The following is an 18,514-nucleotide window of genomic DNA, read 5'->3' as shown; positions in this document are numbered from 1 at the left end:
ACTGCAATGAGAAGCTTGCGCACTGCAATAAGGAGTAGCTCCCGCTCACCACAACTAGAGAAAGCCCACGTGCAGCAATGAAGACTCAACACAGCCAAAAATAAATAAATAAATTAAAAAAAAAAAAAGGGCCATCTCACTTTTGGCTTTTATTTGCTTACTGCTTCCAATCTATCTTTCTACAATACTGTCTTTCATACTGGGCTTTAAAAACTTTAGTGACTGAACTATTTTTTCAGTTATTTTATAATGTCAACATTTTCTTACAATCTGGTGCCATCACTGATCAAATCTGCTATATTTAGTCTAAAGTATGCATAAAGTCTAACCTGATATCAATACAATCTGAGAATAAGTTAATTATTACCTTATTCATTTTCTAGGCATGGATTTAGAGAAATAGAAACATTAATAGAAAATTGCATGTGGTAGTGTCTAGACACAATTTAGGATTCTACTGTGAAATTATTTTGCCATCCTAAATAAGAAAATCCCTCCTAGGAAGACAAAACTGGAAATCACCCATAATTTTTCTAGATAAGAAGTATGAGATGTCATAGTACTAATATTAGGGTAAAGTAGATCAATGAATAGTTTAGGAAAACTCTCCTTATTAATGGAACTTAACTAGTATTCCATCAAAATAAACCAGATCTGCAGAACAGATGAAATAATATAATTCTAAAAGCAGTAGAAAGTCATAACTTCATAGTACACTATTCTCAGAGGCCTGTCTCTCTCTTTTCTTAATGACTACTGAAACAAAGGAAGCTGTAAAAAGTTGGTTCACTTTCAAATGGTTTTTGACAAGAGCAACAAGACCATTCAACAGAGAAAGGATAGTCTTTTCAACAAATGGTGCTGAAAAAACTGGATATCCACATGCAAAACAATGAAGATGGACCCTTACCTTACACGATAAAAAAATTACCTCAAAACATAAAATTGTCATTATATGCAGGTAACATGACACTAGATGCAGAAAACCCTAAAGACTCCACACAAAAACTACTAGAACTGATAAAAGAACTCAGCAAGGTAGCAGGATAAAGATTAACATACAGAATGGCTGCAGTTCTTTACACTAAAAATGAAATATCAGAAGAGGAACGTTAAAAAACAATCCCTTTTAAAACCACATCCAAAAAAATAAATTAGGAATAAAGCTGATCAAGGATGTGAAAGACTTATATGCTGAAAACTATAAAACATTAATAAAGGAAACTGAAGATGATTCAAAGAAATACAAAGATATCCCATGCTCTTGGATTGGAAGAATTAATATTGTTAAAATGGCCATACTACACAAAGAAATCTACAGATTTAATGCAATCCCTTCACATTACCCATGACATTTTTCACAGAACTAGAACAAATAATCCTAATTTTTATTTTTTAGTTTTGGCTGTGCCGTGCAGCCTGTAGGATTCTTAGTTCCTGACCAGGGATTGAACCTGGGCCCCAGCAGTGAAAGTGCCAAGTCCTAACCACTAGACCACCAGGGAATTCCCAAATAATCCTAAAATTTGTATGAAACCATAAAAGACCCAGAATTGCCAAAGCAATCCTGAGGAAAAAGAGCAAAGCAGGAGGCATAACCCTCCCAGACTTCAGACAATATTAAAAGCTACAGTAATCAAAACAGTGTGGTACTGGTACAAAAGCAGACATATGGATCAATGGAACAGAATATAGAGCCCAGAAATAAACCCACACACCTACAGTCAATTAATCTTCAACAAAGGAGACAAGAATATACAATGGAAAAAAGTCTCTTCAGCAAGTGGTGTTGGGAAAGTTGGACAGCTGCATGTAAATCAATGAAATTAGAAGACACCCTCACACCGTATACACAAATAAACTCAAAATGGCTTAAAGACTTAAATATAAGACATGATACCAGAAAACTCCTAGAAGAGAACATAGGCAAAACATTCTCTGACATAAATCATACCAATGGTCAGTTTACCAAGGCAACAGAAATAAAAGCAAAAACAAACAACTGGGACCTAGTCAAACTTACAAGCCTTTACATAGCAAAGGAAACCATAACACAATGAAAAGACAACCTACAGAATGGGAAAAAATACCTGCAAATGATGTGACAAACAAGGGCTTAATTTCCAAAATATACAAACAGCTCATACAATTCAATAACAACAAAACAAATAACGCAATCGAAAAATGGGCAGAAGATATAAATAGACATTTCTCCAAAGAAGACATACAGATGGCCAACAGGCACATGAACAGATGCTCCACATCATTAACTGTGAGAGAAATGCAAATCGAAACTACAATGAGATACCACCTCACACTTGTCAGAATAGCTATCATTAAAAAGTCTACAAATAACAAATGCTGGAGAGGATGTGGAGAAAAGGGAACCCTCCTACACTGTTGGAGGGAATGTAAGTTGGTGCAGCCACTATGGAGAACAGTATGGAGGCACCTCAAAAAACTAAAAATAGACTTGCCATATGATCCAGCAATCCCACTCCTGGCATATATCTGGAAAAAACTATAATTCAAAAAGATACATGCATCCCTATGTTCATAGCAGCTCTATTCACAATAGCCAAGACATGTAAACAACCTAAATGTCCATCAACAGATGAATGGATAAAGAAGATGTGGTACATATATACAATGGAATACTATTCAGCCATAAAAATGAATGAAATAATGCCATCTGCAGCAACATGGATGGATCTAGAGATTATCATAGGAGTGAAGTAAGTCACACCACCTAGAATAATGAAAATAAAAACAAAAATAAACAAATGGGACCTAATTAAACTTAAAAGCTTATGCACAGCAAAGAAAACCATAAACAAAATGAAAAGACAACCCTCAGAATGGGAGAAAATATTTGCAAACGAAGCAACCAGCAAGGGATTAATCTCCAAAATATACAAATAGCTCATGCAGCTTAATATCAAAAAAAACAACCCAATTGAAAAATGGGCAGAATATCTAAATAGATATTTCTCCAAAGAAGACATACAGACGGCCAAAAAAACACATGAAAAGATGCTCAACATTAATTATTGGAGAAATGCAAATCAAAACTACAGTGAGAGGGCTTCCCTGGTGGTACAGTGGTTGAGAATCTGCCTGCCAATGCAGGGGACACGGGTTCGAGCCCTGGTCTGGGAAGATCCCACATGCCGCTGAGCAACTAGGCCCGTGAGCCACAACTACTGAGCCTGCGCGACTGGAGCCTGTGCTCTGCAACAAGAGAGGCCGTGATAATGAGAGGCCCGCACACCGCGATGAAGAGTGGCCCCTGCTTGCCACAACTAGAGAAAGCCCTCGCACAGAAACGAAGACCCAACACAGCCAAAAATAAATAAATAAATAAATAAAAATTAAAAAAACAAAAAAACCCCAAAAACTACAGTGAGGTATCACCTCATACCAGTCAAAATGGCCATCATCAAAAAATCTACAAACAATAAATGCTGGAGAGGGTGTGGAGAAAAGGGAACCCTCCTATACTGTTGGTGGGAATGTAAATTGGTACAGCCACTATGGAGAACAGTATGGAGGTTCCTTAAAAAACTAAAAACAGAGCTACCATATGAGCCAGAAATCCCACTCCTGGGTATAGATCCAGAAAAAACCATAATTCAAAAGGATGCATGCACCCCGATGTTCACTGCAGCACTATTTACAATAGCCAGGACATGGAAGCAACCTAAATGTCCATTGACAGAGGAATGGATAAAGAAGATGTGGTACATATATACAACGAAATATTACTCAGCCATAAAAAGGAACGAAATAATGCCATTTGCAGCAACATGGATGGATCTGGAGATTGTCATACAGAGTGAAGTAAGTCAGAAAGAGAAAGACAAATATCGTATAACATCGCTTATATGTGGAATCTAGAAAAATGATACAGATGAGCTTATTTGCAAAGCAGAAATAGAGTCACAGATGTAGAAAACAAACTTATGGTTACCAAGGGATGGGGGGTGGGATGAACTGGGAGATTGGGATTGACATATATACACTACTATATATAAAATAGTTAACTAATGAGAACCTACTATGTAGCACAGGGAACTCTACTCAGTGCTCTGTGGTGAACTAAATGGGAAGGAAATCTAAAAAAGAGTGGATATATGTATATGTATAACTGATTTATTTTGCTATACAGCAGAAACTAACACAACATTGTAAAGCAATATACTCCAATAAAAATTTTTTTAAAAAGTGAAGTCAGAAAGACAAATATCATATGATATCACTTATATGTGGAATCTAAAATATGACACAAATGAACTTATGTATGAAACAGAAACAGACTCACATAGAGAACATGTGGTTGCCAAGGGGGAGGGGGGGTGAGGGAGGGATGGAGTGGGAGTCTGGGGTTAGGAGATGCAAACTAGCATATATAGAATGGATAAATAACAAGGTCCTACTGTACAGCACAGGGAACTATATTCAATATCCTGTGATAAACCATAATTGAAAAGAATATAAAAAAGAATGTAAATATTACATATGTATAAATGAATCACTTTGCTGTTCAGCAGAAATTAACACAACATTGTAAATCAAATATACCTCAATTTTTAAAAATTATTTCAAAATGAATCAAATACCTAAATATAAGAGCTAAAACCATAAAATATAAAAAAATAAAGGGGGAAAGCTTCATAATATTGGATTTGGGAATGATTTCTTGGATTTGACACCAAAAGCACAGATAACAAAAGAAAAAATAGATAAACTGCATTACATCAAAACTTAAAATGTTCGTGGGTCACAGGACACAATCAACAGTGAAAAGGCATGAGAGAAAATTTCTCTCAAGGAATGAGAGAAAATATTTGCAAATCATATATCTGATAAGGCGTTAATAACCAGAACACAGAGAGAACACACAGAACTAGACAACAAAAAAACAATCTGATTAAAAAATGGGTGAAAGACTTGAACAGAAATTTCCCCAAAGAAAATATAAAAATGGCCAATAAGCTTATTAAAAAATGTGCCAAATCACTAATCATTAAGGAAATGCAAATCAAAACCACAACGAGATACCACTTCACACCTATCAGAATGGCCATAATCAAAAAAACAGAAAGTAAGTGTTGGTGAGGATGTGGAATGCTGTGTGCTGCTGGTAATAATGTAAAATGGTGCTGCTGCTATGGAAAACAGTATGGCAGTTCCTCAAAAAAATTAAAAATAGAACTACCATATCATCTAGTAATCCCACTTCTGGATAGATATCCAAAAGAATTGAAAATAGGGTCTCAGAGAGATATCTGTACACCCACGTTCATTGCAGTATTATTCATAAGAGCCAAAAGGTAGAAGCAACCCAACTATCCAACAAGAGATTAATGGATAAACAAAATGTGGTGCATACAATAGAATATTATTCATCCTTAAAAAGCAAGGAGATTCTGACACATGCTACAACATGGATGAATCCTGAACACATTATGTAAGAGAAATAAGCCAGTCACAAAAGAGTAAATACTGTATAATTCCACTTATATGAGCTACCTGGAATAAGGAAATTCATAGAGACAGAAAGTAGAAAGGTGGCTGCCAGGGGTCAGGAGGAGAGGAGAATGAGGAGTTATTTTTTAATGGGTATAAAGTTCCAATTTAGGAAGATGAAAAATGTTCTGGCAATGGATGGTGGTAATGGCTGCAGAACAATATGAATGTACTGAATTAATACCACCGATTTGACCACTTAAAAATGGTTAAAATAGTAAATTTTGTTAAGTATATTTTACCCCCTCACACACAGAAAAGTTGGTTGCTCTCATATTGCAAAAGAGAAATATTTTTCAATTTGTTGCTCACAAACTGAACTAGCCCTACTACACATATTAGAAATGTGAGCTATGAGGATCTGTGAGGTTATTTCCCATGATATTAGCATATCTGATTTAGAACTCCTTGATCTGATACCTTGGGGATATCAAGAGTGTATCTTTACACAAAAGCACTAATCAAGGCAATAGATAAAAGCATTTAAAAATGTTCAAAAACACCACAAAAATTTAACAATATTAATAAACAACTGGAACACAGTTCTCAGACTAAGTATCAACAACCAGCCACCCTCCTATGAGGGGCTACACAAACTACTGTAGTTCACTTTTTATGCAATTACTTACTTTCTTCACATTTCACTACCCACTAATTAAGTCTGAAATTGTTCAGGAATTTTAAAAAAATTTTCTCTAAAGAAATTTCACTGTCCTATATTCCAGCCACTTAGGTCTACATGCATCATGTTGTAAAACTCAGTCTAAACTTGTGAAATCCTTAAAATGATCTAAAGCACTAAAATAAAAAGAAAATTCAAAAGGGGCAATTCTAGGAATCTTTATAAAATAGATTCTATTATCCATAAACCATGGGATTAAAAATTAGTGATAAAAGACTCAATTCTGTTACCTCTCTGCACCTGCTATGCAGACAGAACATCAATTTTCCCATATGTGAATATTTTCCTGATTAAGAGGTACATATACATGGCCAGATATTTATCATTTAACACATGTACATACCTGAGCAAAAAGGTAAGACATGACAAAGTCATCAAGAAGAGGAGCTTCAGCACCTCGAGATATTCCATGCCTATAGGTTCTGTTGCTGCCATTACAATACCAGTAAGGAAAGTAAAATCTACGAGACAATTAAAATAATCAGTCAGCCTCCAACAGTTCTAATATAAACATACTGTATATATATAACCAGTTCCGATCTACCAAAAGGTATCATCCCATAATCAGAAAACACAACTGACAGTGTTAAATACAAAATGAGGACCATAGGAAATATGGGTAAAGCCATGGTAATAATACAGCCAGAAAATACAAGAAACGTAAGTTTAAAATCCATATTCTGCCTTCTTCCATGAACAGAACATAGAAGAAAATAATAGAAAATAGAGAAATGTAGAAATAAAACATTAACAAAAAAAATTTTAGTATGGACACCAGGGCGGAAAGCGGGGTGGTGGTGGTGGTGGGATGCACTGGGAGACTGGGATTGACATATACACACTAATATGTATAAAATAGATAATTAATAAGAACCTGCTGTATTAAAAAAAATAAAATAAAATTCAAAAAAAAATTTTAATGTAATTCTAGGAACATCAGTAGAGGAATCTGAAAATGCTAATTTGTTGTGAAAACAAATAATTGCTTCTTCTTTAAAGAAACAGAGATTACATAAAAAAGAATGAAATAATGCCATTTGCTGCTACATGGACAGACCTAGAGATTATCATATTAAGCGAAGCCAGTCAGAAAGAGAAAGACAAATACCATATGATATCACTTATCTGTGGAATCTAAAATATGACACAAATGAACTTATCTATGAAACAGAAACAGACTCACAGACATAGAGAACAGACTTGTGGTCGCCAAAGGGGAAGGGGAGTGGGGGAGCGTTGGATTGTGAGTTTGGGGTTAGCAGATGCAAACTATTATATATAGAATGGATAAACAAGGTCCTACTATATAGCACAGGGATATTCAATATCCTGTAATAAGCTATAATGGAAAAGAATGTGGAAAAGAATATAAATATGTATAACTGAATCACTTTACTGTACACAAGAAACTAACACAGCATTGTAAATCAGCTATACTTCAGTTTCAAAAAACGGAGGTTACAAACTTGTCCTTCAGAGAAACAAACAAAAAAATTCTATATTGCTTTTTTTATTTACAGCTCTACTGAGATATAATTCACATAAAGTTCACTCATTTAAAGTATACAATTCAATGTTTTTAGTATATTCAAAGCACTGTACAAACATCACCACAACCTAACTTTAGAACATCTTTATCTCCCATAAAAGAAATTCCCTACCCAAGCCACCCTTATCTACTTCTCAGCCCTAAGTTACCACTAGTCTATCTCTATAAATTTGTCTATTCTGGATATTTTATATAAATGGAATCATATAATATGTGGCTTTTTCTACCTTCTTTCACTTGGCATAATGTTTTCAAGGATCATCCACATTTATAGCATGTATCAGTACTTCATTTCTTTTTATTGCCCAATTAAATTCCCATTGTATGGATATACCACATTTTGCTTAACCATTCGTGACTTCATGGACATTTGGTTTGTTTCCATCTTTTTGCTATTGTGAATAATGTTGCTATGAATAATTCATATACAAGTTTATTTTTCCTGTGGATGTATGTTTTCATTTCTCTTGCATATATACCTAGGGTGGCATTACTGAATCATATAATTCTATGTTTATCTTTTAAAGGAGTAGCCAAACTGTCTTTCAAAGCAGCTGTGCTATTTTATACTTCTAACAACAATGTATGAGTGTCCCAATAGGTTACATCCTTGCCAACACTTGGGTGGAGAGTTTAGCTAAGTTACTCTATGCTACTGCTGACTCAACATTCATTTTGTTTCGTCAAGAGTCCTGTAGTGACCTTAAACTGACATTAGCTCCCACACAAACGCATGCCCTAGAGAGCAACTTGCAGAGTCACAAGCAAATGTAAGTTCCTTATATGACTTCCCCAACAGCCACTGTGATCAATAGTCATCCCTGCCTCCCAGTGTCTAGCCCTATGCACCTCTTCAATAAGATTCCTACGTGGCTTACCAAAACCCAACTCTTTTGAATTGACCAGTCTGGCCTTAGTCCAGGAACCCCAAGGCACTCTACACTTAAACCCTAATAAAGGCATGTGCTCCAGGTCCTGACTCTCTCTATCTGCACTGTGCCTTGACCTTTCCATGTGACCCCTTAAGGCATGCAGGTACGTGAGTAATAAACTTTTCTACTTCAATTCCTCTTGTAGTCTGTTGTTGAAATGTGGCTCACCATCTGGCACCCTATGTTCCACTTAATAAGAGGTAATTTGACAATTTTTTTTTGTTTGTTTTAATCTTTTGGCCGCATCGCGCAGCACGTGGGATCTTAGTTCCCCAACCAGGGATCGAACCCGTGCCTCCTGCATTGGCAGCATGGCGTCTTAACCACTGGACCACCAGGGAAGTCCCTAATTTGACAAATTTATAACAACGTGTTATTGTCCATCTTTTTAATGCTTGCCATCCTAGTGGGTAAAATGATATCCCATTGTGGTTTTGGTTTACATTTCTCTAATGGATAAAGATGTTGAGTATCTTTTCACATGCTTATTGATCATTTGTATGTTTTGTTTAGAGAAAGGGCTATTCAAAACTTTGCCCTTATTTTAATTGTGTTAGTTGTCACTGTACTGAACTGTAAGAGTTCTTTATATATTCTGGATATAAGACATCTGCCAGATATATAATTTACAAACATTTTCTTCCATTCTATGGGTTGTCTTTTCACATTCTTGTCAGTATCCTTTGATGTACAAACATGTACTTTGATGAATCCCAATTAACCTATTTTTCTTTTGTTGCTTAGGCTTTTGGTGCCATATTGGAATCACTGCCTAATTTAAGTACACAAACACATGATCCTGTTTTCTCCTAAGAATTTATAGTTTTAGCTCTTAGATTTAGGTCTATGATCCATTTTAAATTACCTTTTTGTAAACAGTGTGAGTTGTCTAAATTCATTACTTTACATGTGGATATTCAGTTGTCCTGGCACCATTTGTTGAAAAGACTATTCTTTCCCCATGAATTGTCTTGGCACCCTTGTCTAAAGTCTATTACCATAATATGAGAGATTATTTTTGGACTTTCAATTTTATTCCATTAATCTATTATCTAACCTTAAGTCAGCACCACACTGTCTTGATTACTATGGTTGTGGACCAAGTTTCGAAATAAGTGTGAATCTTCTAACTTTGTTCTTTTTCAAGACTGTTTTGGCTATTCCAAGTCCCTTTGATTTTTTATGAATTTTATGACAAATTTGTCAATTTCTGCAATAAAGATAGCTAGAATTTCAGTGGAGATTGCATTGAATATACAGATTAATTATGGGAACACTGCCATCTTAACAATATTAAGTCTTCCTATATTATCTTTCCATTTATTTAGGTGTTTCTCTAATTTCTTTCAATGATATTTTATATTTCTCAGTACACAAATTTTGCACGTCTTTTGTCAGGTTTATACCTAAGTATTCTTTTATGCTATTGTAAATGGAATTTTCTTAATTTCACATTTGTTCTGTAATTGCTAGCATATAGAAATACAACCGATTTTGTATTTCTGTCCTGTAACCAGGCTGAGCTCATTTATTAGTTCTAATAGTTTATTAATTCCTTAGGATTTTTCATGTACTAGATCATATCATCTGTGAACAGAGAGTTTTGCCACTTCTTTTCCAATATAGATGCCTTGTATTTCTTTCTCTTGCCTATTTTCCCTGGCTAGAATCTATGGTACAGTGTTAAATAGAAGTGGTGAGAGCAGATATTCTTGTCTTGTTCCTGATCTTTGGAAAAAAGCATTCAGCCTTTCACTATCAAGCATAAGGTTAGCTTTGGGTTTTTCACAGATGCCCTTTATCAGACTAAGTTCCCTTCCATTCTTATTATGTTAAATATTTTGATCACGATAGAACGTTGGATTTTGTCAAATGTTTTTCTCTGTGTCTATTAAGACGATCTATGATTTGATTCTTTATTCTACTAATATGGTACATTATATTGATTGATTGATTTTCATATGTTAAAGCAACCTTGTATTGCCTGGAGTAAATTCCACCTGGTCAATATTTAATCCTTTTTATATATTGCTGAATTTTGTTTGCTAGTATTTTCTTGATGATTTTTACAACTATGTTTATAAGGGATATTTGTCTGTAGCTTTCTTTTCTTTTAGATGTCTTTGTCTGGATTTGGTATCAGGGTAATGGTGAACTCACCAGAATGAATTAGGAAGTGTTCCCTCCTTTTCACTTTTTGTGAATAACTAGTATCAACTCTTCCTTAAAAGTTTAATAGAATTACCAGTAAAGCCACCTGGGCCTGGGCTTTCCTTTGTGGAAAGTTTTTTTAAATTACTAATTGAATTCCATTTCTTTACTTGTTAAGGTCTATTCAGACATGCTACTTCTTCCTTTGTCAGTTCTACAGTTTGTGTCTTTCTAAACATTTGTCCATTTCATTTGGTTATGTAGTTTGTTGGCATACAGTTGTTTCTTATAATCCTTTTTATTTCTATAAGGTCACAGTAATGTTACCTCTTTTATTGCTGATTTTAATAATTTAAGCTTCTCTCTTTTTATCTTGGTCAGTCTAGCTAAAGGTTTACTGATATTGTTGATCTTTCCAAAGAACCAACTTTTGGTTTCTTGATTTTCTCTGTTGTCTTCCTATTCTCTATTTCATTTATTTCTACTCTGATCTTTATTATTTCCTTCCTTCAACTTGATTTGAATTTAATTTACTCTTCTTTTTCTACTTTGTTAAAGTCGAATGTTATTGCTTTGAGAACTTTTTTCTTTTTTAATATAGGTGCTTATAGCTATGAATTTCCATTAAGCATTGTTTTAGCTGCATACCATAAGTTTTGATATGATCCGTTTCATTTTCAGTCATATCAAAGTATTTTCCATTTTCCTTTGTGATTTCTTCTCTGACCCCTCAGTTATTTAGAAGTGTGTTGTTAATTACCATGTATTTGTGAATTTTCCAGATTTCCTTCTGTTAATGATTCCTAATTTAATTCCACTGTAGTCAGAGAACATACTTTGTATGACTTCAGTCTTTGCAAATTTATTGAGATTCATTTTGTGGACTAACATATGATCTATCCTGGAGAATATTCCATATGCACTTGAAAAGAATGTGTATTGTGCTGTGGTTGGGTGCAGTGTTCTATATATGTATGTCTAGCTGGTTTACAGTGTTGGTCAAGTCTTCTATTTCCTTGCTGATCTTCTATTACTGAAAGTGACCATTGAAGTCACTGTCCATTACTGAAAGTGACGTATTGAAGTCTCCAACTATTATTGTTGAATTGTCTAGTTTTCCCTTTAATTCTTTCATTGCTGCTTCATTTATTTTGGAGCTCTGTAGTTGGATCCAACTTGTAACAATTTTAAACAAATGTTATTATGTTTCCTAACAGATTAACTCCTTGTTAATTATAAAATGTCCCTCCTCTGTCTCTAGCAACAATATATATCTTAAAGTCAATTTTGTCTGATATTAATACAGCTACTCCAGCTCTCTTTCGGTTACTCAGTGCCTGTTATATCTTTTTCAATCCTTTACTTTCAAGTTATTTGTGTTTTTGAATGCAAAGTGTGCCTCTTATAGACAGCATGTAATTTATGGGGTTTTTTAAATTCAGTCCTCCAATCTCTGCCTTTTGACCTGAGTGTTTAATTCATTTACATTTAAGGCAATTACTGTTAACAAAGTATTTATTATGTCTGTCATTTTGCTTCTATTAGGCTTTTTTTGGATTTTTTGTTCATATATTCCTCCATTATTGCTATAGGTATTTTCTAGTGTATTACATACATTAAGACTCTTGTTTTATCTTTTACTATATATTTTTGAGTTATTTTCATAAGAGTCTCCCAGAGGATTACAATAGACATTTTAACTTAAACAATCTAGTTCTTATTCATATCAACTTAATTTCAATAAAATACAGAAACTCTGTTCCATTCCCTTTATTCTATATTTGTCATACAAGTTACATCTTTATACATTATAAGCCCTCCAACAGTTTTATAATTGTTGCTCTTTTATGTTGATTTTGAAATAAACCATAAATATGTAATAAAGGAAATGAAGAATAGCCTCTGAACAAAAGGCAGGTGGAATTTTTTTTTTTAATTATATAAAATCTCCTTTTCTGGTTAGACTATCCTTGGAACTTTTGATTATAGGTAGCAATGGACATGTGCCCCCTTAGGTTAAAAATAGGAGAAAGTCATGAATTTGATAAGGGACATATTTTTTAATTCTTAAGGAGAGGTCAGCAAACTATGGCTCACAGGCCCAATCTGGTCCACTACCAATTTTTATAAAGTTTTACTGGAACAGTCATGGCCATTCATTTACTTACTGTCTATGGTTGCTTTCACACTATAACAACAGAGTTGAATAACTACAACAGAGACAGTATGGCCTGCAATGCCTAAAATATTTACTCTCTGGCTTCTTAGAAAAAGACTGCAGACCACTGCTCTACAAACATTTTAAAATAAAAAGATATACTACTTGCTGATTGCAGAAAGTATAGTAATTATAGAAAGTGATAAAGAAAATATTCTTAATAAGATATTGATATTTTGTGAAACATACGCATATTACCCTGCTTCTTTAAATAACACAAATTGAAAAGTCTTAAAACCTGCATAAGTCTTACATAACTTTGAATAGATTTAATCCTAGGTACCTTATGTTTTTTGTTTTTATTAGTCATTATTTTAAGTGACCTCTTTCTGTTTGTGATGTATAGAAATAGTTAATTTTTTAACATATTGATCACATAAATCTAGCCTTCTGCTGAATGATTATTACTGATGCCTGTAGATTTGTTCATATTTTCTATGTTATCATATCATCTCCAAATAATGACTTTTTGCTTCTTTGTTCTCAATTATGAAATATTTTATTTATTTTTCCTGTCTTACTATACTGGTTAGGAACTCCACCAAAATCCTATATACAAGCAGTGATCACGGCTATCTTTGTTTTCTATATATCTTGTTCCTGATTTTAAGGAGAATGCTTCTAACATTTTACCATTTAAGAATATTATTTGCCACATGTTTTTTGCAGATATCCTTTGTCGTGGTAAGGATGCCTCTCTTAAGTCTTAGTTTATTAAGGTCTCCTTTTCTTTTCTTTTAAAAAACATGAATGAGCCCATTTCCTTTTTTACTATGCAACACTGACTCTGTATGGAATGGATCTATTTCATAAGTAAGAACCAGAGATCAAACTTATTTCTTTGTTTCATCCTTTTGAATGGAAAAGTACCTCTGGATTTCTCTAAATTGGTACTACATATTACCAAAGACTATCAAATAAAGTAACTTATAATTTGAGGTTGTAAATAATCACTGGCAAAATCTTATCTTTCCTTCACTTCAACTTAAAAAAAAGTTATTAAAAAGAAAAAATGTGAGCTTACATATTATTGATCAAAACATCAAATTTCCTGGGAAACTATCAATATTCCAAACATTTAGGATTTTGCTAGTAAAGGCCATTCTTGCCCTGTTCAAAATTTAATTATAATCTTAAGTGGTAAAGTAGCATCTCACCAGGACAGCTTTATTCTCAGAGCATTCTAGTTAAAGAACATGTATGAACACTTTCTCTAGTGGGGAAAGAGAGTCTTAATTGAAGAAGATTAGATGCTAATTGGTTCTGGTCTCTGATATTAAAGACCTTGCAATTAAAAAATATGGTTGATAATTTCTCCCACTATGCCCTTTTACTATTAAGTTAATTAGTCACTTTACTGGAGAAAGTACCTGACTCTGTAGAGTACATTGTGCCTGGTTGATTCATCTATATGGAAGACATGGTTGGGTGGATACCACATCCTTTCTGTTTCATTCATTAAAGCAAACATACTATGATACACAGGTGTGATTCCTAGGAAAGAAGCAGAAAAAAAAATTATTAGTGAAGTACATTTACATAACATCTATGATCTGCAATGGGGCTGAAGTAACAACTCTTAAAATCAGCACAAAATGCAGTAGCAGTCAAAATCTTGTTCAACATGACTTACAACTGAATTCTTAATTAAATACATTTTTCCCCTATATTTTAAAATTTAATTGCTAGGATTCTTTCAAGCACATTATAAAATATATTTTATCTAGTTTTTTAGTTGTCCTGTACAGTAAGGTTGATTCAAAGTTACATGTGTTTTAAATAATAATGAGGGTACCAAATAACTAAAATATTTAGGAGTCATCAGGTGCTTTAAAGAGAACAGTGAAACAGTTTTATTTTTAAATGTCAAGTTTTACACAATATACTAGTCGTTATATCCTCTGTACTATTTAAACTTATAAATGCTGAAGGCCAGTGGACTTTTAAAAAAACATACAGAACACCTAAGCCACACAATTAAATAACGCATATTATTTCCAAGCACATACAGAACATTCACACATACATACACCCAAACAAATAAATACCAATCATGTGGAGACTAAAAACAAGTCTCCAAAAATGCCAGAGAATGATCATACATACCATGTTTTCTAATCACACTTCAATTAAATCAGAAATGAATGCTAAGGAAAAAAATTTTTAATCCTATATATTTGTAAACATAAGCCTCACAGAAAGTATGTTTACTCTAGTGATGTTTTCATTCTTTTCCACTGTAGGCAAAATGACACCAACTTGACACACTGACAACGAAGATTTAAATTTTTTATTTAAGTTATTAACATAACTGTCTACTCATAAATATGTAATAATTTCAAGTAGTTGTATATAAAAACATTATTCAGTAACAACTTTGAAACTGTATCCTTGTATCATTTTTGAATTTACAAATACTTCTAAATACCTCACAGGTCATAGGAGAAATTATAACAGAAATTAAAAAGCACTTACAATGAATGATGACCAATAAATACCATGTATTAAATGAAGGAGTATAACTAAAATGATACTCAAGAGGGAAAATTGTAGCTTTAACCTGCTTATATTACAAAATCACAGATAATGACCTAAATTATCTAACTCAATACATTAGAAAACAACAGACTAATCCCAAAGACAGATGAAAGGACATGATAGAGTAGAAGTTAACAGAGAATAAAGATTCAATAAAGAGAATCAACAAAATAAAATCTGATTATTTGCAATTACTAACAAAATAAATAAGCCTTTGTCCAGCCTGATCAAGAAAAAAAAAAAAAAGGAGGCATAGATAAACATTAAGAATTTTTTTAAGTATAATTATAGGTATACATTATAAAGACAAAAAGAGTGTTAGAATAAATTTTGGCAGTAAATTTGAAAATGTAGACAACTGGACAATTTTTGAAAATCTACATAACTTTAAAAAATGAATTCAAGAATTTTAAAACTTCAAAAGAAAAATAACTATTAAAGAAACAATCTAAGCACTTAAAAAGTTGAGGAGAAGAAAGGAGGAAGAAGGGAAAAAAAGGAAGAATGACAAAGAAGAAAGGGAAAACCACCAGCAGACTCAGATGAACTTTATACATAAGTTCAATTAAACATGAAAGGCAATTCCAATCTTAAGTATACTATTACAGAGAACAGAGAAAGAGAACAGAAAAACTGACACATTTTGTGACTTCAGTTTGACCATGATACCAAAACCAGATAAAGACATCATAAAAGGATAGATAACACTTACCAAAATAGATTCAAAAATCCTAAATTAAATATCTGCAAACCAAATCCAGCAATGTTTCTTAGAAAAAAATTATGACAAAGTTCATTTATCCTAAGATTGCAGAGATGGACAAATTAGGAAAATCTATTAATATAATTCATCACAATAACATACTAGAAAAAAGTCTGAAGTAAAATGACAAAATGATAAATTTGAAAAGTTGGGTGGTGAGCACACTGATATGTATTTTATCTTTCTACACAAAGAATTACTTGAAATATTTTATAATTGAAAAATCAGGATTAAAAAGGCAAAACAGAAAAAGAAAATGGCAAAAAATGGAAATAAGTTATTCACAGTAGAGCAAATCCACATGACTAATAAACATGGGAAAGGATGGTAATACTTAGTAATGAAGAAAATGCAAATTTAAATTAATATCACTTTATCCCCATTCAACTAGCAAAAATAATAAGAAGGACAGCATCTAGTGCTGACTGAACTGCAGTGAAAAGGGAACTATGATGTAATGGCTAGAAATGTAAACTAGTACAGCTTCTGAGAAAGCAGTACCTATATAATTTTGAGAAATCAATGTCAGTAAAAATTTAAAATATCCTTTTAACCCAGCAATCTCTTCTATGTACTCCTAAAAATGTAGCATAGTAGTAAGAAAATAGAAAGAAATAAAATATAAATTCGAGAGCAGAAGATACGAAAAAATTGTGGTGGTATAATCTATGCCATGGACCATTATGAAATTCAATAAAAAGAATGAGTTAGTACAAAAGCAGTTGGCTTAATTAGATTTTTCACAATGTACGTTTTCATGAGAAAAGCAAGAAGCACACAAGGGTATGTAATATGATTCCATTTTATAAAATAATAATCTCAAAATCCCAGTGACTGTGGGTATGGGAGGGAGGGGGATTGTGTGTCCCTATATGATTATATGATTATGGAGAAAACTATGGGAAGATTCACAAGAGATTACTGTCCTAGTTGCCAGGATGGGACTAAAGAAAAAGGAAAGTAAAAGTACAGTGGAGAAAAAACTTTTTTTTTAAAAGAATTCATTAAATAAAAGCAGTAAGCCTCATGTCAAAAAGAAAGGAATGGGAAAGGGAAAAAAGAAAAAAGACACTAATGAATACCAAGATAAGGGTTTACCATGTATATCATCTTGAAACTGTAGAGAATAATGGCTTGTTATTCTCTAAACTTTAAAATAACCATAAGATGACAGGAAATAATACCATTCAAATAATTTGAGAAATAATTATTTTGTCTGAGTACTATTTGGATCTAGGCTAATTCTGCATTGAAAAAATATTTTAAACTTGAAATTTTGAAGAACATTATCTAATCAATCAAATAGCATTATAATCCCATGTCTCTGTGCCTTGCACATACTACTTCTTTTATCTAGAAGGTACAAGGTACTATCTCTCCTCTATCCACAAAATGGGTCACATTGCCAGTGTTCCAGGTATATATGTAAGAGACACAGTGGGAGATGACACTGCCCAGGAAGGGACCATAAAAGACCGGATATGAGATTGCCTTGGGAAAAAAAACCACTGAAAAGAGAACCTTACCAAAAAAGTAGCATTCAGTTTAAATGTAATCATGCAAATAAAACTATATATGGAACCATTATTCTTAGCATATGATGATAAGGATATTTTTCTGAACAAGATGATGGCATGATTTTCAAACAATAGCGTAATTACACAAAGTCAGAAAAGTGAACTCATACTGATGAATCATAAGGATTTCTTAAAATGATGAATAATGATTTCTTAACATAAGTAAGACTCCATACCTTAATTATAGGTATCAAGATAGGAAAATAAATGTATCCATATACATTGGCACAAAAGGGTCAGAACAAGGGGATACGCACCAAAACAAAAATGGTTATGTCACCCTGCAAACAAAAGCAGAAGACAGTGCTTATAGTCATGTTTAGTCACACTATCTTATTCCAAAATGGCAATTATATATTAATACTTATTTCATGTTTTTCTTACTAGTTCATGTTAATTGGATTGTCCTAGGAAGGAAGAAAAGGCAGTGATACTGTGCTTGAGATATATATTATATTGAATAGATTGGACCTCAAAGAAACCTCAAAGTCATTTTTAACTCCCTTTCTTTCCCTACACACCAAGTCCAAATTATTCTTATTTTTATTTATTAATAAAATAGTATTAATTAGTTC

At 33.0% G+C, this 18,514-nt stretch overlaps 1 protein-coding gene across 12 annotated transcripts in view; it reads right to left on the bottom strand.

Moving 5' to 3' along the window:
- JAK2 (Janus kinase 2) overlaps positions 1-18,514 on the bottom strand; it is a 245,921-nt gene that overhangs the window by 49,303 nt on the left and 178,104 nt on the right. For all 12 annotated transcript variants that reach the window (XM_068552633.1, XM_068552634.1, XM_068552631.1 and 9 more), the window contains 2 exons: positions 14,432-14,555; positions 6,555-6,672 (listed from right to left, as the gene is read on the bottom strand). In XM_068552633.1, the coding sequence (XP_068408734.1) occupies positions 6,555-6,672; positions 14,432-14,555 (242 nt within the window). The remainder of the gene's footprint in view (positions 1-6,554; positions 6,673-14,431; positions 14,556-18,514) is intronic.

The sequence above is a fragment of the Eschrichtius robustus genome, chromosome 10 (genome assembly GCF_028021215.1).
Source record: "Eschrichtius robustus isolate mEscRob2 chromosome 10, mEscRob2.pri, whole genome shotgun sequence".
Taxonomy (NCBI): Eukaryota; Metazoa; Chordata; class Mammalia; order Artiodactyla; family Eschrichtiidae; genus Eschrichtius; species Eschrichtius robustus.
This window is presented reverse-complemented; position numbering and strand designations above follow the sequence as displayed.